The sequence below is a fragment of the Notamacropus eugenii genome, chromosome 6 (genome assembly GCF_028372415.1).
Source record: "Notamacropus eugenii isolate mMacEug1 chromosome 6, mMacEug1.pri_v2, whole genome shotgun sequence".
In the NCBI taxonomy this organism is placed as follows: domain Eukaryota; kingdom Metazoa; phylum Chordata; class Mammalia; order Diprotodontia; family Macropodidae; genus Notamacropus; species Notamacropus eugenii.
Window position 1 is genome coordinate 281,298,060 of NC_092877.1, and position 26,159 is coordinate 281,324,218.

The 26,159-nt window shown below is 36.2% G+C and overlaps 1 protein-coding gene across 1 annotated transcript in view; it reads right to left on the reverse strand.

Moving 5' to 3' along the window:
* TDRD3 (tudor domain containing 3) overlaps window positions 1-26,159 on the reverse strand; it is a 185,020-nt gene that overhangs the window by 107,781 nt on the left and 51,080 nt on the right. The window contains exons 4-5 of the mRNA XM_072617065.1: window positions 16,532-16,692; window positions 3,698-3,839 (exon numbers count right to left, since the gene is read on the reverse strand). Of these exons, the coding sequence (XP_072473166.1) occupies window positions 3,698-3,839; window positions 16,532-16,692 (303 nt within the window). The remainder of the gene's footprint in view (window positions 1-3,697; window positions 3,840-16,531; window positions 16,693-26,159) is intronic.

The window sequence follows — 26,159 nt, forward strand, 5'->3', positions numbered from 1 at the left end:
TCATTAAATGTTCATTTTTTCCAATTAAATTAAGGATTATAATTAAGTTTGCTGGGTAAGCTACCCTTGGTTACAACCCCAGCTCTTTTGCTCTACAAAATATAGTATTCTAATAACTATGGTCCTTCAACATAGTAGCTGCTTAGTCTTGTGCAATCCTCATTGTATCTCCATGACATTTAATTTTTTTCTTGTTTCTTCCAATATATTTTTGTTCAGTTATTTCACACATTTTTGTCCAGTTATTTTGGTCATGTCTGACTCCTGGTGAGCCCCTTTGGGATTTTCTTGGTAAAGATAATGGAATGCTTTGCCATTTCCTTCTCCAGCTCATTTTACAAATGAGGAAACTGAGGCAAATAGGATTAAGTGCCCACAGGCACACAGCTACTGTCTGAGGCCAGATTTAAACTCACAAAGATGACTCTTCCTGACTCCTGGCCCAGCATTCTATCTACTCACTACCTAGATGCCCTTACATGAAATCATATATTAAGGAGCAAGAGGCAGTAAATAAAAAGCAAACTTTTTAAAAAAATCTACAGATTTATGTATACAAAAAATAAGTAAAGAAAAAAGCAAAAATAATGACTAAAATAGATATCACAATAATATACTTCTGACTTGGGGGAGTGGGCTACAGTGACAACACTAAAATGAATTACAATATTACTATGAATAGAAAATGAGATAACATGGCATAAAGTCAGGAAGACCTGGATGTCTTTCCTTTGGTTTTTACTATCTTCATGACCTCTAAATGCTCAGACAATTCCCTAGCTGTCGCAGTGAGAGAAGTGGTGCATTAGTGCATTGATGCAAGTACTTCCCACATTGGGAACCACAGCAGTACATGAAAGGATCTACTATGATGCAGATATGTGAGATTGACAGGACAGAGAGAAGGAGGAAGGAAGTGACTGCAGTGAAAATATCCATATGGATTAAATCACAAATCCGTAAGGCAGTGTAATATTAAAGGAGAAAAACCAGTCGAAAGAAAAAAAGCTGAATCTAAAGCTAATCTATCCAAATCATGTAGGGCTCAGGATAAAATCATTTTAAGTATTAGACAATATAAGATGTATTCAGAGTAACTAAACCAATATAAAAAAGTAAGCATAAAATGCAAATGAAGCAAAAAGGACATGTCATATCTAGAATTAAAATGCTTGAGAATTACATTAATTTGAAAAATTATATTTGACACAAACTACCTAGAGTCTGTTTGCATTTAGCACTCAAATACCTAAGTCTTGACCTCTTTTCTTTACAGTTCTGCTGTCATTTTGGTATAGCTACATCACCTGCCCATAGTTACCTACCAGCATTTTGTTTAAATAGCTTCTAATGATTTCCCTTCCCTGTTTATTTTTTTTAATGCTTAGAACTCCCTAACTTCCCAAATTAACATTATGGCTATGATTTTTATCTGCACAATTCCCATGTACTGATAACCCACCTGCCAGCTGCTTGAGTAACTGAGACTCTCTATGGCTCCCTCATTGCTATGGTTACCAGACCAGAAAGCCTGCAAAAGCTGCAGAGAACCATAATGACATTAAGGTATATATTTAAAAATCTACTGCTAAGGAAAAAACCCTACGTGGATTGACAAGGGAAGTCCAGATGTATGAAATAATATTCCAAATAGCAATGTCTAAAAGTAACATGGCAGAGAATGAAGTTGGAAGAGAATTTTCCTTGATTTATTGCACAGACAGCAGTTAATGGGCTGGAATCATAAGGATATGTTGCAGTCAATAGATAGTAAAATATCATTGTATTTTGCACAGTTTGTTCCACATTAAAAAAAAAAAAGATTAACAACAGCAAACAATATATTTTCTCTGAATTCACTTTTATACAATGACATTCTTTTTATCTAAAACTAGTGCAAAGCTAGTTCTGAGTTAAGATGTTTTATGCTTTATTTAAACCAATACAATTAAAAGAAGTTATAAAATACCACATGCTACAAAATATTAAATTATATCATTATCAGGATCATAAGCAAGTCAATCTTTAGCATTAATAACATACTCAAATCCTACCCTCTTTTATCCAAAAGGAGCTATTCCAAAAGCAGTCATTCTCAAAAACAGATTTAAAAAAAAAAAAAAAAAAGGAATGTAGCATGAAATCAGAATGCCTGAAAAACTCCCAGAAACTTTATCCTACTTTACTGCTTTGGGGGTGATTCAAAAACATAAGTCTTGGCTCTAAGACCCCCATTATTAAATATCAAAAAGTCAATGTTTGCTGAGTACCTAATATATTCAAGAAACAGTACTAAGGGTTGAGGACTATAGATGAATAAGGCAGTCCTTGCCCCAAGAAGCTTACAATCCAATAGGACATATATGCACACAAATACATATAATACAAAGTAAAATGAAGTTCAGTTCATTAGAGAGATACAAATCAAGTACCAAACTCTCCACAGTTTGAAAAGTGGTAGCAATCAGGACAAATGCTGTGGGGGACTTAGAAGGCAATGGATGGGAACAAGAGAACAGAATTATAATGAAACTCCAAAGCAATTTTACTCCACAGTTTACAACAGTCTCCTCTAATAGTTTACAAAAGCAATCTTACTCAGACTTCTGAAATCTGCTTCCTTCCCCAGAACTAGTTTTGGCATATAGGAGTTTGAAAAATCTTGGGCAAGGTTTTTCACCCCATTGCTCTCCAACTCAGTCATCTTGTGTACTTCACCTTCAACCCACTGGCCAAGGCTATTTATTCCAAGTTTTACCCTATCCCCTGCACAAAACAATACAACATTTCTTTATCTGGATCCCAAAGATACATCCCCTGGGATTTCAAGAGGGAATGGCTATTGCTTTTTTGAATTTGTCGCACTCTCTTGGAAGTCTGGATGAGCCTATTAGAAACTTCTTATACTCTAGATTTCACCCTTATTTTGACTTACTCTAAAAGATTCTGTAGGGAGGAATTTTCTTGATTCAGACTTTGATAAAATTGTCTTTTCTTACACCCACACTATGTGCAACTTGTCCCTCCTCCTTTGATGGCTGCTTCCCCTGACAAACCTGATCTCTCATGATGAGCCTGTATTCTCTAACAGACTTGCCCCTGATTTCTGCCTTCTAACTGAGATAACAGACATACACGAAAGCCAAAATAAAGCAGACACCTTTCCATAGTCTTCAACTAGGGCTTTGTTCACTTCTTATCTTATAGAAACAAGCCTTGTGCTTCAGTTACTTCCCTTTGCCAGAGCTTCAATCACTTCCTCCTTCTTGAATATTATAAGTTGCAATAAGAAAAAGTGCACAGACATACAGCATTATCAATATATTCTCATCCCATCAATAACTGGACAGGACATCCACAATAATCATAATGAGATGACCAATGACTGAGAAGCTTACATCTACTCCAAAGGCACTGTAAGTCTTCAAAAATAAAAAAGACAGATATAGGTCTTGATTAGCCCACAGTGTTACTTTTTGTTGATCTAAAATACAAAGAAACAATTCATCTGTGAACTTTAAATCTTTATTAAAGGAGAACATTCTTAAATAATGCCTAAAGAGGGCAATAACATTAGAAATGCATTTTATGTGGATAAAATCATAGTTTCATACTTGGATTCTATATCAAATGTCCTATGTAAATATTCTGCTCAATTTACTTTACCAACATAAAACATTCTACAGCAGATACTTACTCTCTGTAACTCCCATTTTTCAATAAGGTGTTCTACTTCACCTCCAAGGACTACAGTGTTTGAGTCATTCAAAAGCAGGAATCCATTTTTTATATCAATAATGCCCGAGAGTTTAACTTTGGTTCCAGGTGGTGTGTTCAGACTAAAGTACGAGACAAAAAGACAAAATATTATTTTGAAAATTCCCTCCCAAAGCTGAAATTTTTTCTCATACTTTGAAAATCAATTTTCATAAATGCTAATCCCAGTGTAAAGCCATTTTTTCATCTATCTGATTATTTCCATTTTCACCTAATTTTTTTCTACTAATTATAATACAGATTATACCTGTCAAAATTTAATAGTTAAAACCCTAGGAAATACTCAATTATTAGCAATCCAAGATAATTTAACATACATGAGTCATAATCATCCAAAAAAGAATACTGAAAAAATATAACTCAATCAACCAACAAAAATTTAAGTACCTATGAAGTATCAGGAACTATTCCAGGCACTGGTAATACAAGGACAAAAATGAAATAATTGCTGCCTTCAAGGAGCTCTGTTCTTTGCAGGAAAATAGTTAAGTATACATAAAATATATGGAGCAGCCAAGTGGAGCAAATAAAGTACTGGGCCTGAAGCTAAGAAGACTCATCTTCCTGAGTTCAAATATGGCCTCACACACTTCCTGGGTATATAGCCCGGGGCAAGTCACTTAGCCCTGTTTGCCTAAGTTTCCTCATATATAAAATGATCTGGAAATGGCAAACCACTCCAGTAAGTTTGCCAAGAAAACCCCTAAAAGGGTCACAAAGAGTCAGAAATGACTGAACAGCAACAACATACATAAAATAGATTTATCTGATCAATTGAGAAGGTCCCTCCAATAATGAAAACAATAAAGACAACAATATTCACAGATGCCCACCTGCTCCCATAAGTTTGCTGGAGGGGGTCGACCCAACATAGTAGAAGGTGCTTCCTCCTTACATCATGTAAGTTCCAATGGAACAGTTGGCTTTTCCACTAGTCATCCATTCACCTTAACTATGTAACCAGACCATCTTTTCTTCTATCGCCTTTCTCTTTAATGACATCATTTACTCATGCCTCTTTGGACTTCCTCATTGGTTATGTTGCTACCTTCACACAAACACCAAACATTTCTTCCACCACTGTCTGTATGAGATACTGTTACTTTATCTTTAAGATAATTATCAATCTGTGGCCTCTCAATTGTGTTCCCTCCAGCATGATCTCCCTCCTTACACTATTTTTCTCTTTCCCACCATTTCTCCAGCAAGAAGTCCACCATCATTAGATTACAGAATGTGGAGGGGAGTAAAGTGTAAAAAGATTGCAGCGGAAAGGTAAGCACAGAAGAGAGTAGGTTATGACGATTTTAAATGCCAAATAAAAGATTTTACATTTGATCCAAGAAGCAAAAGGGAGCCACTAGAGTTAATTTAATTGGGATGGGGGGAGAGTATAGGAGATTGGCATTTTCAGACTCAGATTCAACTTCCAGATTCAACTGGGAAGTTGAATGGAAGATGGACTAGAAAGGGAAAAGACTTGAGTCAGTGAGACCAACCAGAAGGCTACTGAAATACTCTAAGTCTGAGATGGTGAAGGTCTACATCAGGGCACTGGCAATGAAGGCTGAACATACAAGAGATGTTAGGAAGGTAAAAATTAAGAAGGCCTGGCAAGAGATTGGAGAGAGTGAGGAGTTGAATATGAGACTTAGCTGTGAGCCTGTGTTACTGGGAGGATGGTGCTGCCCTTGACAGTGATAGGAAGGTTAGGAAGAATAGAGGATTTGGGGGAGAAAGATAAGGAATTCAGTTTTGGATATGTGAAGGTTAATAAGATGGCCAAAAGAAAATCAGTTCAAGATGTCCAATTCCAAGCTAGGAAAGAGGTTAGATTTAGGTGTCATAATAAATAGAGAACTGGACTTAGAGTCAGGAAGACCTGAGTTCAAATTTGGCCTAAGACACTCACTATGTGACCTGCTTGCCTCAGTTTCCTAGACTGTAAAATGGACATAATAACAGCACCTATCCCCCAAGGTTGTTGTGAGGATAAAATCAGATTTTTGTGAAGAGTTCAGCGTTAATGCCTTGCATATAAAAGACACTATATAAATGTTAGCTATTATTAGATTAGGGCTGGATAAGTAAATCTGATAATCATCAGCAAAGAAGATGATAACTGAAGCCACAGGAGATAATCAGATACCTAAGTGAAATGACTGAAAAGGAGAAGATCCAGAATGAAGCTTTGAGATTTAGATACCCATAATAAGCAAACATAGCTTGAAGATTCAGTAAAAGAGACTAAGGAGTGATCACACAGGTATGAGGAGAACCAGGACAGAGCAGTGTAACAAAAACTTAAAGGGAAAAAAATACCAAAGAGAAGAGGTGATTGATTATGCCAAAAGCTGAAGAGGTCAAGAAGAAAGAGGATTAAGGCCATTAAATCTGGTAACTAAGGGATCACTGATAACTTTGGGATCAGCAGTTTCAGTTGAATGACAAGGCTGGAAGCCAGAGTATAGAGTTAAAATGGGAGTGAGAGGAAAGAAAATGGGGACATCAATTACAGAATGGCTCTCAAAGAGTTTAACCACAAAAAGGAGGAGAGATATGGTTGACAATAACAGGGGGAGAGTGGAAGAGGGCATGTTGGTTGGTTCAAAAGAGGGTTTTTTAAGGATAAGAAGACAGCATTTTTGTAAACAGTAGGGAAGTAAACAGTACAGAGAGACTGAAGATAAGTGATAGTAAGAATGATGTAAAGAGTTTGCCTTGGGAAAAGACAAGGGTCACATCCTCATGTGAAAGAGTGTTGGAGGACATAGTCGCATGAGTGATGTGAGACGAGGAAGAGAAGAGACAGAGAACTTAGCAAACAGTTTCAGTGTTTTCATTGAAATATGAGGAAAGTCTTGCCACTAGAATGTAATGGAATATTATTGTGCTGTAAGAAATGATGTATGTGATGAATAGGGAAAAGCATGGAAAGATCTGTATGAACTGATACAGAGTGAAATAAGCAGAGCCAAGAAAACAACATACACAGTAACTACAATGATGCTAATGGTACCCCATTTCTAAGTCTGACACCACTGGACAAAGTATCCAATCTAAGCCAACTGGAAAAACTGAGATGAATGAGAATTAAGAAATGCCATCAGATCTGATAACTGAAAAATAACTGGTAATTATGAAGAAAGATGAATCAGTGAGTAGTATCTAAAAGCAAAGACAGATTGTAAAGAGTTAAAAGAAAGTGTGAGGGGAGAGGAAGTGAAGGCAAGAGATATAGACACCTTTCTGCTATGAGAAAATGTAGGATGACAGTATGGTAAAGTCTATTGAGAGATTTTTCAGAAGCACAGAGACAAGGATGGGTTTAATAGGCAACAGGCACAGAAGATCAGGAAAAGATTAAAGATTAGAGAAAGAAAAGGGATAACTGTGAGGTTTCTCTACAGCAGAATACATTAGGGGATAAGATTCAGAGTACCTTTAGAAGGATTAGCACCGGTGAAAAGAAGCATCATGCCTTAGCAAAGAAAAGAGGAAAGGAAGAAAGAATAAGGAAAGATGTGAAGGACTTTTGAGATATACAGAAAGCACAAAAAAGGAGCTTACAGTTAAACAGTCTCTATTTTCTCAATAAAATATGAGGCTAATAAAAAATAACAGACTCATTCATGTGGCAGTTATTCTTGAATCAGCTATCTTTGAAAAGTCATAGCAGTGACTAGCTGGAAATCAAAAGATCACATTTAATATAAAACTAAAAAATACAATTTTTTTAAAGGCATAAAGGTTACTAAAACTTAAATTTGATCTGTTTGAGTCATTAATAAAGTAAAATGAGATATAGGAAATTATATAGTAAATATAGAAAACAACATTATGACAATTTTATACAACCTTATCATAAAAACTAGGCCTATGAGTTCATCCATATAGAGAGCTCCAAGTGAGACACTGCCTCTATCAATGCATCTTGGCACCTTCTATGCAGGTACCTATAATCTCAGAAGAGTTGCCTGAGACACTGACAGGTTAACTGAATTGGTCAGAGCCACACAATCAGTATGTGTCACAGATATTATTAAGAAAGATTCAGGTCTTTCTGACTCTGAAATCAGTTCTCAATCCACTATGTAATGCTTCCTTACAAATATAACCAAAATACAGTTTAATAGTTGAACAACATCTTGAAATTATACCATACTGCCTCTCCAAAAGTCATTCAGAAGCTTATCTGATATTAATTAACTGCCATAAAAAGGAGACCAAATGTAGCTAAAAAGTGACTTAATCACCAAACACCTGACTGGAAGGGAAAACTTGAAGTGGAAAGAGACACATTGGAAAAAAGCTTGGCTATTGCCAAATCCAACTAATCACATGAGAACATCAACAAGCATAGACCTACTTTCTCATCTATAAAAATATTTATTAAAATAACACACAAACACATAGAAGTCATTCTTAAAGGTAATTTGTAGGGAATAAGCAGGCTTTCATAAGCAATACTCTATAGGAGATCACATCGATATTGGAAAAGAGAGAAAGAGGCTAAATGTCATCCTGAGAGGATTGAAAGAATGAAACTGAAACAAAAGCAACTAAAAGCTGAAGGACAGAAAAAATCTGGAAAGGTGTTTGTGACTTTTTAACAAAATATTATTGATACCTCTGATTTTCACATCACTTTCAATTCCCTTCTCTCCCTTCTCTCCCTCCCACAGAGCTATCCCCCGTAACAAAGAATAAAAAAAGAAAAAAAAGTTCAGCAAAACTAACCAACCCATCTTCTAAGTCTAACACTATACCGTGTTCCAAACCACGATCTCCCACCTCTACAAAGAAGGGAAGGAGATATATTTTCATATCTTATCTTTGGAGTTGAGCACGGTCATTATAAATTCAGAATATTTAGTTTTTATTTTTATTAATGTTATTTTTCTTTCCAATTATACTGTGATGATTGTGCATAGTTTTCCTTGCCATTCATGCTATAATTATTGGGCGCTGTTTTCCTAGTTCTGTTTATTTTACTTTGCATTAGCTCATACAGGTCTTCCCATGTTTTGCAGTATTTTTCATGCCCATTGGTTCTTATGGGGAATAATATTCCACTACATTTATTATCACAATTTGTTTAGCCATTCCCCAATCAACAGGCATTGCCTTTGTTTTTAGTTCTTCACAACAACCAAGAGTGCTTCTATAAATATATTGGTTTATAGGAGATCTTTATTTTTTAATACTAACTTCCTTGGGGTATGCCTAGTAATGTTATCTCTAATTTGAAGGGTATGGATTTCTTTAGCATAATTACAAACTGCTTTCTGGAATGGATAAACATATACATATACACATATAAATATATATGTATATATACACACACATATACACATATGTAAAATCTGCTTAATTAAAAGATAGGATGCTAAGAGAATCTAAAATCACCCTGCAAATCCCTAGAGCTAACACAGGTGGTTACATCAGCACAGATTACCCAAAAAATGAATACGGGGAAAAGATTTGTGAAGGGGGTCCAAACAGTTGAAAGAGAAAGGTACTTTTTTGTACCCAGCGAATACCTGTTCGAATAGCTTTTTATTGGGTCCACAGAGCACAGAACTATGAAAAGATCTGCTCACCATAATTAGCAGCACTTTTCTGAAAACCGTTCCAAATCTTCAGATCTGGTGTTCCTATAATTAACCCACTACCTCATTCAGTTAGAAACAAGAGGCAACAAGGAGGAAGGAGCACTTTATTCATTCACTAAATGTTTACTAAACAGTGCACAAGGTATCATACTAGGCTTTATGGGAAAAACACAATCACATATATGCAATGACTTCTATGAGTTTATAAAGGAAAGGAAGGGAAGAGGACAAATATTTATTAAGTTCCTACTATGTACCAGGTACTGTGCCAAGAACTTTACAAATATTATCTTATTTGATCCTAACAACCACCCTGAGAAGTAGATGTAATTATTACTCACATTTTAACAGTTGAGGAAACTGAAGCACATAGAGGATAAATGACTTGCTCAGAGTCATGAGAAATAAGGCATACCTAATAAATTAAAATAAAATGCTAACTGCCAGTATAAACAGTCTAGAAAATAAATGATACAAGAATTTCAAAGGAAAGATGGCTAGAGACCTATGGACTAAAATTCTAACAAAGTGTCAGCTCAATGAAGCTCTCAAGAATGAAATTCTGAGAAAAAAAACAATCCAAATACAAAAAAAGAGTTATCTAAAGAGACCTATAGTCATATAAAAGGAACTCATTTAATGACCTGGATTTTTAAAAGACAAGAAGATGGAAAAGCAGGTAATATAATATGAATAAAGAACATACCATAATCCTAATAAGAATAATGACAAAACTGCTGAGGTTGACAATGACTTGAGGCTGATGAGGTGAGTTAAACAAAACACAATTTTTTTAGTGAACTTGACAAGAACACAAGGATCAGTAAAGGGACAAGACCAACAGCTAGAGTGGATGGGACAACGATATCTAACAAAAGCAAAGAAGAGCTTTTATTAATTCTTATTCTTATTGTTTTCTCTACCAAAGAGAAACAAGATCCATTCTGGACTGGACAGAAGCAAACAATTATGACTTAAAAGGATAAGATCACTTAGCTTCCCATAATGAACCCAAGACTACCATCTCAAATGAGCTAAAGCGAGGACCAGGGGCGGCAGAGGGGGAGGAACAAATGGCAGAAATGACTGATGAGCCAGGATCTGAGAGCTAGCTATCGAAGATATACTCCACAACAAAGAAGAAGTGCTAATTTTAAAAAAAGAGCCTGCCAACTACACTGAGCCTGACCTCTTCCAAAACTCTGGAACATGTTACTGGAGGTATGGTTAGCAACTATCTGGAAAGGGGAAGATTTGATCATAAAAAAAAACACCAGTATGACTTCATCAAGAATAGGTCAAGCTAAACAAACTTTATTTCCTTTTTTGACCAGGTTACTAAAATGCCCAAGACAACAAAGCATAATAGAGAACACTAGACTTGGAATTACAGAGACCTGGGTTCAAAACCTATCTCTTAACTTTTAGTAGCTGTGAGACCCCGGCCAAATGTTTAACATTTGTGAGCCTCGGGCAACTCCCTAAGATTCATTTACTAAGTGACAGAGAAGTTGAAACCTACACTGGTGGACTAAATTCCCATATGACGAATTCAAACTTATGGAATACTAACATATCAAATGACAGATCAGAAGAACCCTAAATACAGTTTGCCTATACTTTAGTGAAGTATCTGGTAAAAATTTCTCAAGCTATTATTATTGAAAAAATACAAAGAAATAGGCTAAATGACAGCATAATGAGTTGGAATCATAACTGGATGAATAGCTGCACCCAAAAAGCAATCAAAAATGGTTACATGACAACTTTTCTTCTATACAGTATTCTAAGGATCTTAGCTCAATCAAAGATTTGAATTAAGGCACAGGTGGCTTGTTTAACAAATCTGCAGGTAACAGTATCTAGGACAGATATTGTTGTTGTCTTTTGTCCTTCCTTCTCAAAGAGGACAGTGACATCAGGAAGGTGAAGCCATAACATGCAAGTGAAGTGGATTGAAGTGAGGGAGGGCTGTGCAAAGTTGCCAGCCTCACTTTCTCCTCTGGAGTCATCTGGGTCCAGTGGGAAGATATAGATCAGGATGACTGGAGATGACCCTGGATGCAGTAGGAGAGTAAGACAGATAGCTAATATATTGAATGAAGCTTAGACTTTTGTTTTTAACCTTAAAATGTAATGGTAACAACAAGAAGAAGAAAATTAAGGATAAAAATAATATAGCTACTAGCATTTATATAAGGCTTTAAGGCTTGAAAAGTGCTTTATGGATATTATCTCATTTAATCCTCACAACAGTCCCAGGAGGTAGGTACTACTGCTCTCCTCATTTTACAAATGAGCAAATTGAGACAGATAAGATAGTAAAGTCACATAGCCAGTAAGTGTCCAATACCAAATTGAAACTCAGGTCTTCAAGACTCTAAATCTACTTCTTTATTTCCTGACTCATCTGCTTTATCTAAAGCAAGACAAGAGAAAAATGAAGGACCTAGATTTGTTCATTCCAAAAAAGTGAAGACTAAGAGGAAAGTCTAAGGTTAGAGTCACAGGGATGTGATGGGTATGACCAGGTGTAAGAATGTTCATTTTTGAGTGAAAAGCGGCACTCTTGTACCTTCAAAAGACAAGCACAGAAGAATATGGGAGACCTGAAGTCAAAGGGAGGGCTGCTCTTCTTTGCACTAAAAGTTCTCCACATTCCACTTGGGAGATGATACCTATCTTCAAATATCTGAAGTGGTCTCATGAAAAAGATTAAAATTTGTTCTACTTACTGCAAAGGGAGAGAAATAAGGGAAATAGATTGAAATTGCAAGGACAGAGTTAAGCTTGATGTAGGAACAAACTTTCTAACAATGAGATCTGTCCAAAAGTGGAACAGGCTCCTTCAGGATGTGGAGTCCTCCATCACTGGCAGTCTTCAAGCAGAGACTTCTTGGGAATGCTGTAGAAAAAAATTCCTATTCAGGTATAGGCTGAACTAGATAACTTGCAGATCCTTTTCAAATCTGATATTCTTTAGTTAGGATTCTGTAAGCCTTAATGAAAAAGAAGAGAAAAAAGGTAATAAGAGCAACTTCTAGACCCTAAGCACAGGTGTGTGGTAGGGATGATACTCTGTAAAGAAAGGAAAATAAGTTCTAAGGTGTTAGGAAACCTATTTAAAGAGCTTTTTCTTCTAGATATAAAAAGTGACTCCTCTGTCTTACTGAGAAGTGTAGAGAGTACTTGGTCAAGGATCTAAGTTATCACTCATCAGTACCATTTAAAGGACAATTACAGACCACAAAACAAGGTAGGAAACTGCTCGGCAAACCTGAATCACAGGGCTAGTCAAAGGAAACACGTGCTCATGAAGGAGCTATCTTCCCTGTACTCTGCAGTACTTGGCTCAGTTCTAAGCTGGCATGGTTGGGTGCTTCCAGTTAAGTTGGAAAAAGGAACAAGGAAAATGGTCTATGAGTTGATAATAATGTTAGAATCTCAGATGCCAAAGTCTAATTATACTATTATCTCTGGAAATACGCTAGATCAAAAGGATTTTTTGAATTCTGAAGAGCACACTAGGTACAAGGGACCAAAGAATGTTAGAGATAAACTGAATAAAAAGATCCTATAGTCCAACTTCCTGCTGTAACCTCACAGCCAGACTCCTCTGGTGACAAGATTTCACACCTCAGACATCTGATGTTCTCCTCCTTCCCTCTCCAGCTGAGCCCAGCATGTCTCCTAAGGAAAGGCTGCAGGCTGAGGGGCCAAACTGGGCTTCTTCCATATGTCTTAAAGCAATCACTTCCATCTGTACCAGCATAAGGCATCTGCCACCTCCTGCTGCCAGCACCATCTCCCAAGTGGGATATGGGGAACTTTTAGTGCAAAGAAGAGCAACCCTCCCTTCGACTTCAGGTCTCTCATATTCTGCTGTGCTTCTCTTTTGAAGGTACAAGAGTGCCACTCTCCACTCAAGAATGAAAATTCTCACATCTGGTCATACCCATCACATCCCAATGACTTGAACTCCTGTAGATCATCATCCAAACCTCATTCTACACCCCCTATCACTCAATTTCTCATTCCCATACTTCCCAACCCTCCCATCCTAAACTTTCATGTTAACTCCACCCAGCCTTTCCATTGTACCCTCTGTTCAATAGACAACAAACTCTGCTTCATATCCAATCCATTCCTCTACTTTCTCCATCTATTAGCTCTTACTGAAACCTGGCTTTCCCTTGCTGACAAGACTACTGGCCACCCTTTCCAGTGTTGACTGTACCTGCACTAACATTCTCTGGCTCGGTGCAGAAGAGCTGAAACACTCCTTGCTTCAAATTGCCACTTCCATGTTCTCCCCTTTTCTCCATTATTCAGTAACCTTTCTTCCTTTGAGGTTCATGTTATTCATATGTATCATCCAACCAAAATACAGACTCCCAGATAACTCCCCTTTCTTCCTCAACGAGTTCAATACCTGGTTTGCAATGTCTCTCTCATCAACTCCTGTCACTATCTAAGAAACTTCAACATACAAGTAGATTCTCCCTCAAAAACCCTAACTACTCCTTGAGCTACTCTTTTCTCATGAGATACTCCTCCACACCTGAGCCACACACTCTAACGCCTTTATGTTCAAAAATTCTGAAATTCCCTTATCCAATAAATCTATTTCATCTCTCCCTCTGCCTACCCTTTTATAATCCTATTCTTCATCCTGAACATGACCTCTAATCCTTTGACCCCTCAATTCTCTCACAGGCTATCTCTCCTACACTAGCCACTCTTTCCTCCCCACCTTGATTCCTTGGTGAATTCCTTAGTAAGCCCCCTTATCATCTCACCAATTATACCCAGTCAGGTTTTAGCCTTATATCACTCTTACCATTCACATTTACACACATACTGCTAAAAGGACAATGGAGAAAATTGCACAACCATTCTAACTGGGTCCATTTCAAATTTATATTACCTGAACTGGGCCCCCACTGATAATAGACAATCCCACTATACCTCCTTTATCCACTCACTATCACAGATTCCACAGCAGCTCTTCCAAACCTTTTCATCCCTTCTCAAATCCCCCATAGTTCTCTCAAAGCTGCTAATGATCTCTTAGTTGCCAAATCCAGTGGTCTTTTCACAGTCTTCCTTGACCTCTCTGTAGCTTCTGACACTGTTGGTCACTCTCTCCTCCTTAATATTCTCTTCTTCTAGGTTTTCAGGACACCACTCTTTCCTGGTTCTCCCCCTATCTGCTATCCTGGTTCTCCTCCTATCCTCTTTCTCTTTCTCCTTTGCTGGATTCTCCTACAGATCATGCTCTCTAACAATAGTTATCCCTCAGAACTCTATTCTGGACACCCTTCTCTTCTCTTTTTATACTATTTCACTTGGTAATTTCATCAACTCTCATGGATTTCATAACTATCTCCTTGTCCTAATTCTCAAATCTACCAATCCTTCCCTAAAGTCTCTGTTGACCACCAATCTCTCACTTCCTTTCAGATATCTTCAAACTGCCCTTCAGATATCTTCAACTGGATATCCAGGAGATACCTTAAGCTCAAAATGTTCAAAACTGAATTTATTATCTTTCCTACTAAACCCTACCTGCCTCCTACTTTCTCTATTACTTTAAAGTACAACACCATCCTCCCAGTCCCTCAAGCTCATAAGCTAAGAGTCATTTTGAATTCCTCACCATCTCTCACTGTCCCATATCCAAACTGTTGTCAAGACTATTGATTTCAACTTTGTAACTTCTCTTGAATGTGCCCCGTTTTCTTCTCTTGACATGGTCACCACTGTGGTGAAGGCTCTCATCACCTTGCTCCTGGATTACTGCAATAGCCTACTGGTAGGTCAACCTGCCTCACTCTCCCCACTCCAGTCTATCCTCATTCAGCCACTAAAATGATTCTCCTAAAATGCAGGTCCAATCTTGTCACCACCCTACTCAATAAACTCCTGTGGTTTCCTATTGCCTCCAGAAGCAAATACAAAATGCCATTTGGCATGCAAAGCCCTTCATGACCTAGCCTCCTCCTACCTTTCCAGACTTCTTACACCTTATACCCTTAGCACTTACTCTTTGATGCGGTGACACTGGCTTCCTGGGAATTACCTGAACAAGACACTCTACTTCTTGGTTCAGGCAATTTTCTCTGGCTGTCCCCCATGCCTACAATACTCTCTCTCCTCCATTCCAACTACTGACCTCCCTGGCTTCCTTCAAGTCCCAACTAAAATTCTGCCCTTTTTTACAGAAGGGCTTCCCTACACCACCTTAATTCTAAGTGTTTTCCCTCCTTTAATTATTTCGTTTTTATCCCATGTAGCCTGTTCTACACATATTTGTTTGACTGTTGTCTCCCCCCATTAGACTACAAGCTCCATGAGGGCAAGGGCTGTCCTTTGCCTCATTCTGTATGGTCAGTACTGAGTACAGTGCCTGGCACACAGTAGGTATTTCATGTTTATTAGTTACTTATTGAATAAGTTAGACCTTAATCTGAAATGTCTTGACCAAGGTGACATGTCTGACAGAACCAGGACTTGAAAAGAAGTCTAGTTACTCCTGGGGCTCCTTCTACTATGTCATGCAATCTCCAATCTACTGTGCCAGCTATCAGTGGCAATTTAACCCTCTCTAGAAGTCTAACAGCTATGGTTATAATAGAGAGTCAGCATTTTCATAGGGAGCACCTAAAATTTCTGTTTGTACTATTAATTCTGAAGCAAAATTTAATCATTGTTAGTTTCTATATATAACCATCAATATCCCTAGCACAATTACAAATATCTTCTGAAGGGGGAAAAGTACTTCGTTTTTTCAAAAGTTCATTCTCTAAGCTCAAACAATTATCTTCTAAAACTCCTAAAAAGCAGCCTATTTTGCACATAACACTTCTCTACGAAGTTAAGAATCTAACTATAAACAGAAGATTAAGAAACAACAGATAAGCAACCAGTATTTTACTCTTTCTTAAGATATTATCTATTTCAGATTTTTGGTGATATTATTTATTCTTCCCACAAATGTGGGAGAATAATTCCAATCTTTTCTTGAAGATTCATGATATATAGGCATGAGGCTTCTGTGTAATCCCAAAGCCTTCAAATTCTGGAAATCAAGCATCAACTTTAAAAACCCAAAACACAAATTTACAAATGTCACTCACCTAATTTTTGACATATAATTAAATTCTACAGCTGTGCAACTTATATGGCCATCAGTCATCTGCAAGCGCAGCATCCTTGGTGCACCTGGAGACTCTTCATTATCCTTTGGGGCAGCAACATTGCGGATTTTTTGAATCTGTAGGACACACGGGCCTAAAAGCTGTAAAGACAAAGGAAAAAGAATTACTTGTGAAAATAATATTCTCATTTTTAGTGATTCCTTTTCTTTTGTAACATTTTTGAGTACCACACTGTTGAGATTCAATTCATCAGAGAAAAATCTGAAATCAGATCAGAGACATCAGCTGTACTTTGGTAGCTTTATGTTTTAAGAGACATGTCTTCTTGAAAAAGGTCTTTTAAAAACCAGGCATCCTTCTCAGGTACACATGAGCCCAATTCCATTTTTAGAAAGTAATAAGAAGAATAAAATCTTTGGGAAGAGGGTTATTTGAGGAGAGATGAAAAGATACTAAGAGAAGACTTTAGAATTTCAGGTTGCAAGTGCTTTACTTCTGATATTTATTTATTTATTATATGAAATTCTGGTCTCTAAAGCACTTTATGCTTTCAAAGAGCGTTGTAGTAGTACAGTTACTTGCAAAGATGGAACACTTTTCCTCCGAACACACAAAGATCTAAACACACCCTCTTCTGGTAAAACTGAAGATTACTATTCTCTGTTAGCGAAGAATTTCAGCTTTCCTGAGTTCAATTTATCTGAACAACAGCGGATTCATAGAAGTTTGTAGTTATAAATGTTTTTAAATTTAGTTTTTCATTTCTTGAGATGGAGTCAGAAAGAAATTTACTTTCTCACAGGCTGTCCATTTCTATCAAACCAAAAAATAAAATACAATTAAAGTAGTAACTGGTTTTCTAATAAACATTTATGAAACAGGATAATATAATATTCAGGAAATGACTATAATTTGTCTTATTTCTCCGGAAAAAAATTTTTTTTATCACAGACTGGAAGGATCCTCTCTAAAGAAAGTACTTTTTTCATCAACACTGTAAGACAGTATACATTTTAAGTACATTGACAGAAAATGTTCTATCGTTATTCTTAATTCCTTTATTATTCTTTTTTATACTTCCTTTACGCCTGTGCATCATAAATTAATTTACAACTTCAACATATAACAAAAGCAATGTGAAATGACATACTCATTTATTTTAAAGTTCCCCTAGGTGAGTATGACCCAAAGTTTTACAAATTGCCTTCCTCAAGATACATTAATATTATATCTATTTAGCCACCAATTCAGGGTTACAGAAAATATCCAAGAGGAGAAGAAAGCAAATAATTTTATACAGCCTCTACTTTTTAACTTAAAAAAAATCAGATTTTTAAAAATATAATTTTAGTAGCATAAATTACCTCTAAACTACTAGCTATTTGAAGAAAAGAAGAAAGCTAAACATGGGAAATTTGTTCTAACACCTTTTAAAATTTTCTTATCCAAGCTTTATTAAAATAGGCATTGCCATATAAGGGCCAAAAACGTAATTATCTGAAATGACAGCTGAGTATATGATAAAGTGAATATTCCACAAACTTTTCTATGTTTATACTTATTTCTTATTTGTATGTGCATGGTCATAGCATACATAATTACCTATTAATATATAAATCATAAAGTACTTCTGTAATGATTTTGAAAATGAACCATTTCACTTTCTACTATGTTTCTCAAAGTAGAAATGACAAGCTGCCTTCATTAGTAATATTATACAAATCATAAGTTAACTAAAACTAAGTTGAAGATGATGATAACTAAAAGTCATCTTGCTTTCTATTTCTACTGGTACAACTTGACCTACTTAGCTCTGGTTGACTGTTATAGGCTCCTCTGGACCTACAAGAAGATTTTAAGTCCCCTATCATCTTTTCTGACCTTTTTACAGAGGGAGGGGTGTGGGAGCTGTGACGATTTAAGAGGGGAGAAAACATATCATTCTTGTTCCTAGGATCCCACTGAACGTTCCCATAAAAAGCAGAACTCTCACTTTCTGCAATAACCTTCACAAAAGAATAAAATCAACCAACAAGTTTTCATTAAGCATGTAAAATAGATGCAATCTACACTAAGAATTATAAGCAGAAAGTGCATAAAAATGTTACCACCACCCTCAAAGAACTTACAAAATAACCGGGAAGAGAAAACTAGCATTTGTGAAATAGCAAATCATATGAAATTATGTCTACATATTGCTATATTCAAAATACTACATGATATAAGTACTACTTTACATTTCTTATTCTTCTTACTATTTCCAGGCTAATCTGTTCAATATTCTGACTCTAATCTAGACCAAAATACATCATAAGCATGTTCTCCCTTACTGAACCCAACAAAATTCATAAGTAGAAATGGAAGGAATTTTGACTCAAGCCAAGTCTACAGAAAGTAAAGAGTTGTACTGCATTATGTAGAGATGCCAGTGAAACTATAAGGTACCTAAGAGTATGGACTGCTTTGATGTCTTTGTATCCTAATAACTTAGCATTGTTAGACACACTTTGGAACTCAATGAACTGTGAAGTTTAAGATTCTGTTGATCTCATGATTTACTCTGGACTCACTTAACACTTTTATACCAGACTTCAGAGAAAACAAACAGCTGATATGGTCAGGCCAATCATAGTGATATGTCAGCAAATGTTTGAAGATTACATCAGAAACAAGGAGATGTCCCAGTAGCAATAATGGTCCAGTCAGCAGCTGCCACCCTTCTGTACTCTAGTACTCCACTACTGACTCTCCTTGATGCTTCATAACTCCATTAGAATAAGACAGGAGACTGGTGCAGTAAATAATAAACAGGAGCCAAGGAGCAGGCAGGTAACGATTAGAGAAATATTTTTTGAGAAAAGACTTGAAGAAGCTTCAAGAGATTTTGGGCCAAACAAGAGCAAAGTGAGGTTTTCTTACTCTAAAATTAATGAGATGATGAAAAATGCTGTCTGAAAGAAACCATGGAATTCTCTGACCCCTCAGAATTTTAAGAATAAGCAATTATACCAGGTACTGAGAACAGACCAACATGATTTTGGGTCTTTATACATCTATAACTCCACAAAAGTTGTTGTGTGTTTTTTTTAGAGGCAGCAACATTCTAAAGCAAAATACATATTAGGTTCATCTTCAAGGATGGTACAGCTAGTAAAAAGGGAAGAAATCATGAGGGAATCCCAACCAGTGGTATTGTCTTTCCCAACTGAGAGGCGTCACAGTATAGTAAGAGACTTGGAGTCAAAAAAAATCTGGTCACTCAATAACTGTGAGGTCAAGGGCCAGAGTTTCCATATCTGTCAAATAGAAACAATAATTACCTATTAAACACATCAGAGGACTGCTGTGAAAATGAGAAAATGTATGGAAGGTATGCTGTCAATGGTAAAATGCTATTTTTTAAAAGGCATCAGGCATCAGTTCTTTAACGTTCCGTTTGATTAAAAATCTGCAAGTTACTTTGTGAAAGTTAGTTTTTAAATTTTGATCAACAAAATACTGAGCACCTATGATGTACAAGACACTGTTAAAAACTACACATAAATGCTACTAAAACAATAATTATTGGTAATTAAACTAATTGGTAGCTACAACTTGTTAATGCTCAAATATATTCAATGAAAACATGTTCAACATTTCATTAAGGTGAAAACTAGAGAAATCATGCTATTCTGATACAAGGAATAAAGAAACAGAAGCTTGTGGCAACTTAAATTCACAGGACTTTTTCAAAAGTATACAAGAATTTTTTTATGACTTCTTTAAACAAACTCACAAAAATGTCTTTAGACTAAGTGTACTAATTTTGAATTTTAAGACAGCAAAGCCATCTTGTGGTTAATACTGGTAATGTTCATACTTTGAGAACAAAAGGTATGTTACAATAACTTCTCATGATGAACTTAGGTCCATATTAGCAGTGTAGGACGATTCTTACACAAGTGGACTAAATACCCTCAGTACTGTGAAGATTCTTTTTAAATACTTAAATTCCCAAATTTCTTCACATTATCTGTTCGTCATAAAATACTTTCAAATAAAATCCTTTTTTAAAAAACCAACAGTTCACTTTGGTTAGGACACTTACTGTTAAGAAGCCTGAGTCATGATACTGAAATAATATTACTTTAAAAATTATATTAAATATTCTGGTATGATTGTTTTCATATTACTTATTTGTGGTTACTCAATATTGTTTATAACTTTTATATCTTAAGTCAAGGATTGTTAACATGAACTTTTAAAAAAACATTTGGTAATTGTTTCAATGTAATTGGTTTCTTTTGTAATAACACCTGTTTTGTTTTATGCATTTAAAAACATTATTCTGAGAAAATGTGTATAGGCTTTATCAGACTGCTAAAGATAACAAAAAGTCTAAGAATCCCTGCATTAAACAAAACTATAAATTCATAAAGCAAATAATACAGCATCCTAAGTTGTCAAGTCTTCTTAAGTATTTTTACCATGCTTATAATCATATTCAAATGCTCTCCTCACAATAATCTTCCTTCTATCTAGATCTCTTTTTATAACATTTAAATATGAAACTACTATGAGTTGTTTTTTTTTAATTCAGCAACTTATGTGGTTTCTCATGTTGGCAGTTTATAAAAGAAAAATACAAATACACCTTCACTGTAATAATTATAACTGGTGATGAGAAGACAAGAAGTATGACGGATACCTGCAAGTACACAAAAGGGAATCATGTGGAAGAAAGAACAAATTTCTTTAGTAATGATTGTAGAGGAAAGAACTAGAGTAAAGGGAAATATACTATAAATTAAATCTGTACCTCAATAGAATAAGCTGCTTTTTAAGGATATTTGGTCAGTCAGTTAACATTTATTATGTCTGCTATAGGCCAGGCACTGTGCTGAGTTCCGGCAGCACAAAGACAAACAAGGAGCTCCCAATCTAACGGGGAAAACCATATGTAAATAACTAAACAAATAAGCTATATCCAGGATAAACTGGAAGTAATTAAAACAGAGAAGGCACTAAAATTAAAATAGAAAAGGAAAGGCTTCTTGAAGAAGATGGAATTTTAGCTGGGACTTAAAGCCAGGGAAGCCAGGAGGCAGAGATAAGGAGGGAGAATATTCCCTGCATGAGACACTGCCAGTGAAAATGTCCAGAGTCAGGATATGGAGGGTCTTGTTCAAGGAACAGTAAGAAGGCCAGTGTCACTGGATCAAAGAGTATGGGGACAAACTGGGGTAGAGGGTAAAGAGTGAAAGTACTAGAAGGTGGTCTAGAAGTGATGGAGGTCTCCAACAGCAAGGGATTTTATGTTTGATCCTGGAGGTTAAAGGGCGCCACTGGAGCTTACTGATTAGGTGGGGCAACTTGGTCAATCCTGAGATTTAAGAAGATCACTTTGACAACTGAGTAGACATAGACTACCATGGGAAGAGACCTCAAGTAGGCTGACCAAACAATAGTCTATTCTAATAGTCTAGGCATGAGATGAGCAGGAATGGCACCAGGGTAGTGGCAGTGTCAGAGAAGAGAAGGGACATATGTGAGAAAGATGTTATGAACTTAAAATCAACAGGCTGTAGCAACAGATTGTATATGGGAGGTAAATTAGAGTGAGGAATGGAGAATAACACCTAAGTTGCAGGCCAGGGTAACAGGGAAGATGGTGGCACTCAACAGTAACAAATAAGTTTGGAATGGGGAAAAATTTGAGAAAAATGAGTTCAGTTTGGAACAAGTTGAGTTTAACATGTCTACAGGACATCCAGTTTGAAATGTTTAATAGCAACTGGAGACACAAGACTGGAGGTCAGCAGAGTGGTTAGGGCTGGAAAAGTAGATTTCAGAATCATCAGCACAGAGGTGATAAATTGAATCTATGGGAGCTGATGAGATAACTAAATGAAATAGTATAGAGGGAGAAGAGAAGAGGTCCCAGGGCAGTATCCTGGGAGACAATCACATTTAAGAAGCATGATACATAGGAAATTCTAGAAAAGAAAACTGAGGAGTAGTCAGACAGGTTGGCAAGAAACTGTATAAGAAAAGCATAACAAAGATTAAGCTATAAGAGTATCAAGAAGAGGATGGTTAGCAGTGTCAAAGGCTACAGGGAGGTAAAGAAGAATGAGAATGAAGAAAAGGCCATTCTTAAAAGATCATTAGTAATTTTGAAGAGAGTAGTTTCAATTGAAGGATGTGGTCTGAAGACAGACTACAGAAAAGTTAAGAAGAGTGAGAGAAAAGGAAGTGGAGGCACCTATTATGGACAGACTTCTCAGAGAGTTTAGCCACAAAAGGCAAGGGAAAATAATAAGATAGTAAGCAGGGACAGATGGATCAAGTGAATTTTCTGAGGACAGGGTAGATAAGGACATGTTTATAGGTAGTAGGGAAGCAGTCAGTAGACAAGGAAAGATTAAAGATAAGTAAGAAAATAGGGATGACAGAGTAGGTTATTTGTTGGAGATGACAAGACAGAATGAGAATGCAGAGCAGTTAGCTTTACCAAGGAAAAGGTCCACCTCTCATCATGTGAGATAGTGGTGGAGAGAGTAGTAGAAATATCCAGGTGATGTGAGCTGAGGAGAGAAGAGGAAGCTCTAGGCCAATGGCTTCAGTTTTTCCAATGAATATAATATGAATCACTCAGCAAAGTTCTCAGCTGAGAGGGTGAGAGAAGAAACAGCCATGTAAATGTAAAAGATTTGGAAGAGCTACTGGTGAGTGAGATAGTGAGTTAATTGTTCATTTGTTTCAGTCACGTCTGACTCTTTGTGACCTCATTTGGGGTTTTCTTGGCATAGATACTAGAGTAATTTGACATTTCCCTCTCCAGCTCATTTTATAGATGAGGAACCTCAGGAGGCAAACAGGGTTAAGTGATTGCCCAGGGTCAAAGAGGTGCTAAATGTCTGAGGCCAGCCTGGAGGCTTAAGGACTACAAAGACTAGGAATTAGACTTGAGAAGTTATAACACCTCTTTAACTCTGAGACTACTCCTCTACTATCAATTACCATCTGGAGTAAATAAAATTTTTCCTTGCCTGTGTTCATACTCCAAGAATTTGAACCATCTTCTTTCCAAGATCAACCAAGGTTTATAATGTACTGTAGAATTAAACATATCACACCTTTCTAGAGCAGTCTCACACACAGAGAATTTTAGACCTAAAAGAGGCAAGCGCCTAGTCTAACTCCCTCATGTTACATGTGAAGAAACTGCTGTAAATAAATCAATTTAGTATAATTAGTATAATTCAATTTAAGAAATATTTACTGAGCACCAACTATGCACCTATCCTAAAACATCCTTAAATCTGAGGTTTAGTGACAAGACTTAGGTTCAAGTTAGAGACCCTCAACATAATGGATAAATTTAAGTGGCAACTTTAAAAGCTTCAGTTTCCTCATTTGTAAAATGATCGTAACATTTGAAATGCCTACTTTGATGTACTTTTGCCAAAAAAAAAAAAAAATCAAACCTAGAAAACCTAAAAATTACACACACACACACACACACACACACACACACACACACACACACACACACACACAAATGTATCAATATTATTATTAACTTGAAGTTATCAGGTAATACAAGACAAACCAGCTTTTCTCTAACTTAATATTTAGACATATTAAGTTAAGTCAATAAAAAAGAATGTCTGAAAAATGAGTGGATCTCACAGAGCACTTTACAATATGTGTAGAAAAACTTTTTTCCAGAACATTCTCACTGTTAATAGCAATAATTATAGGATCATACTTGATGAAGAAAATAGTGTTGCAAGGGACAAACTTTAAAGGAGCAAAAATTATGTTCAAAGCAGTTTAAATTTATGTTAATAAAATTCTCCATTACTTTCCATTGCCTGTTTCTTAAGTAAGGGTATTTTACCTAAACAGTAGTAAAAAGGGCATTTAAAAAGATACAGTTTAGTACACATGAACCAGACAGTATAGTACTGATGTCAAGAAAGCAAACACTATTCCCCAACTGATAAATGGTCAAAGGATATGAACAGGAAATTTTCAGAGGAAGAAATTAAAGATATCTACAATCATATGAAAAAATGCTCTAAATCACTACTGATTAGAGAGACGCAAATCAAAACAACTCTGAGGTACCACATCACACCCATCAGATTGGCAAACATGACAGAACAGGAACATGATAAAATGTTAGAGAGGATGTGGGAGAGTTGGAACACTAATTCATTGTTGGTGGAGCAGTGAGCTCATCCAACCATTCTGGAGAGCAATTTGGAACTATGCCCAAAGGGCTACAAAAATGTGCATACCCTCTGACCCAGCAATATCACTTCTAGGACTGTATCCCCAAGAGATCATAAAAATGGGAAAGGGTCCCACATGTACAAAAATATTTATAGCAGCACTCTTTGTAGTGGCCAAAAACTGGAAATCAAGGGGATGCCCATCAATTGGGGAATGGCTGAATAAGTTGTGGTATATGAATATAATGGAGTACTACTGTGCCATAAGAAATGATGAACAAGAAGACTTCAGGGAGGCCGGGAAAGACTTATATGGTCTGATGCTGAGTCAAAGGAGCAGAACCAGGAGAACTCTGTGCACAGCAACGACCACAGTGCGAGAGTTTTTTCTGGTAGACTTGGAACTTCATAGCAATGCAAGGAGTTTAAAAAAAAAAAATTCTCGATGGTCTTCTAAGACAAAATGCCTTCCACATCCAGAGAAAGAACTATGGAAGTCAATCACAAAATGTAGCAGATCATTTTTTTGTGTGTATTATGTTTTGGTTTGTTATATGATTTCTCCCATTCATTTTAGTTCTTCTACATAGCATGACTATAGTGAAAATGTATTTAATAGGAATGTATGTGTAGATCCTATATAGAATTATATGCTATCTTGGGAAAGGAGGGGGGAGGTGTGGAATAGGTAGGGGAAAAAAAAATCTAAGTTATATGGTAGTGATTGTAGAACCCCCAAAATAAATAAAATTAATATTAAAAAAAAAAGAAAGCAAACACTAGGATGCATTAAGATTTACTTAATCAATCTGATAGTAGCACTATCGGATGTAAACACTTTGATTACTGAATATAATAGATACAATTAATCACAGTTATACCTTCTCTAGATGTATGCTGAGAAAGTCCACAATCTGTCAGAAATGCTGAGAATGGAGTGAACTTTAAAGGCTCTAAAATAAATGTAAGTTCAAATTCAAGGAGCTAGGTTTAATTAATTTAGAAAAGAAAATGCTTGGAATATGGACAGAATTATCAAAGTATATAAAGAGTTATTTTATAAAAAAAAGTAATCTGCTGCTCTTCATCTCCCCCAAAGATAAAACAGGAGATAATATACTTTAAATTGCAACATAAGGAATTTAGGTAAAATATAATTCAAGTTTCATAATGTTCAATGTTGTTAAATTTCTCTAGGTATCGTTAACAATAGGTTATGTTCTTATATGCCTGAACTTCAATTAATAGGTTACATGACTTCTCAAAGTATCTTCCAGCTCAATCAACCATTCTGTGGAAAATAAACCAACATTTTAGTATATGAGAACTATATACATGCTCCACCACAGCAGCCTTTTTGGTACAAATTAAAGCCAAACAAAACT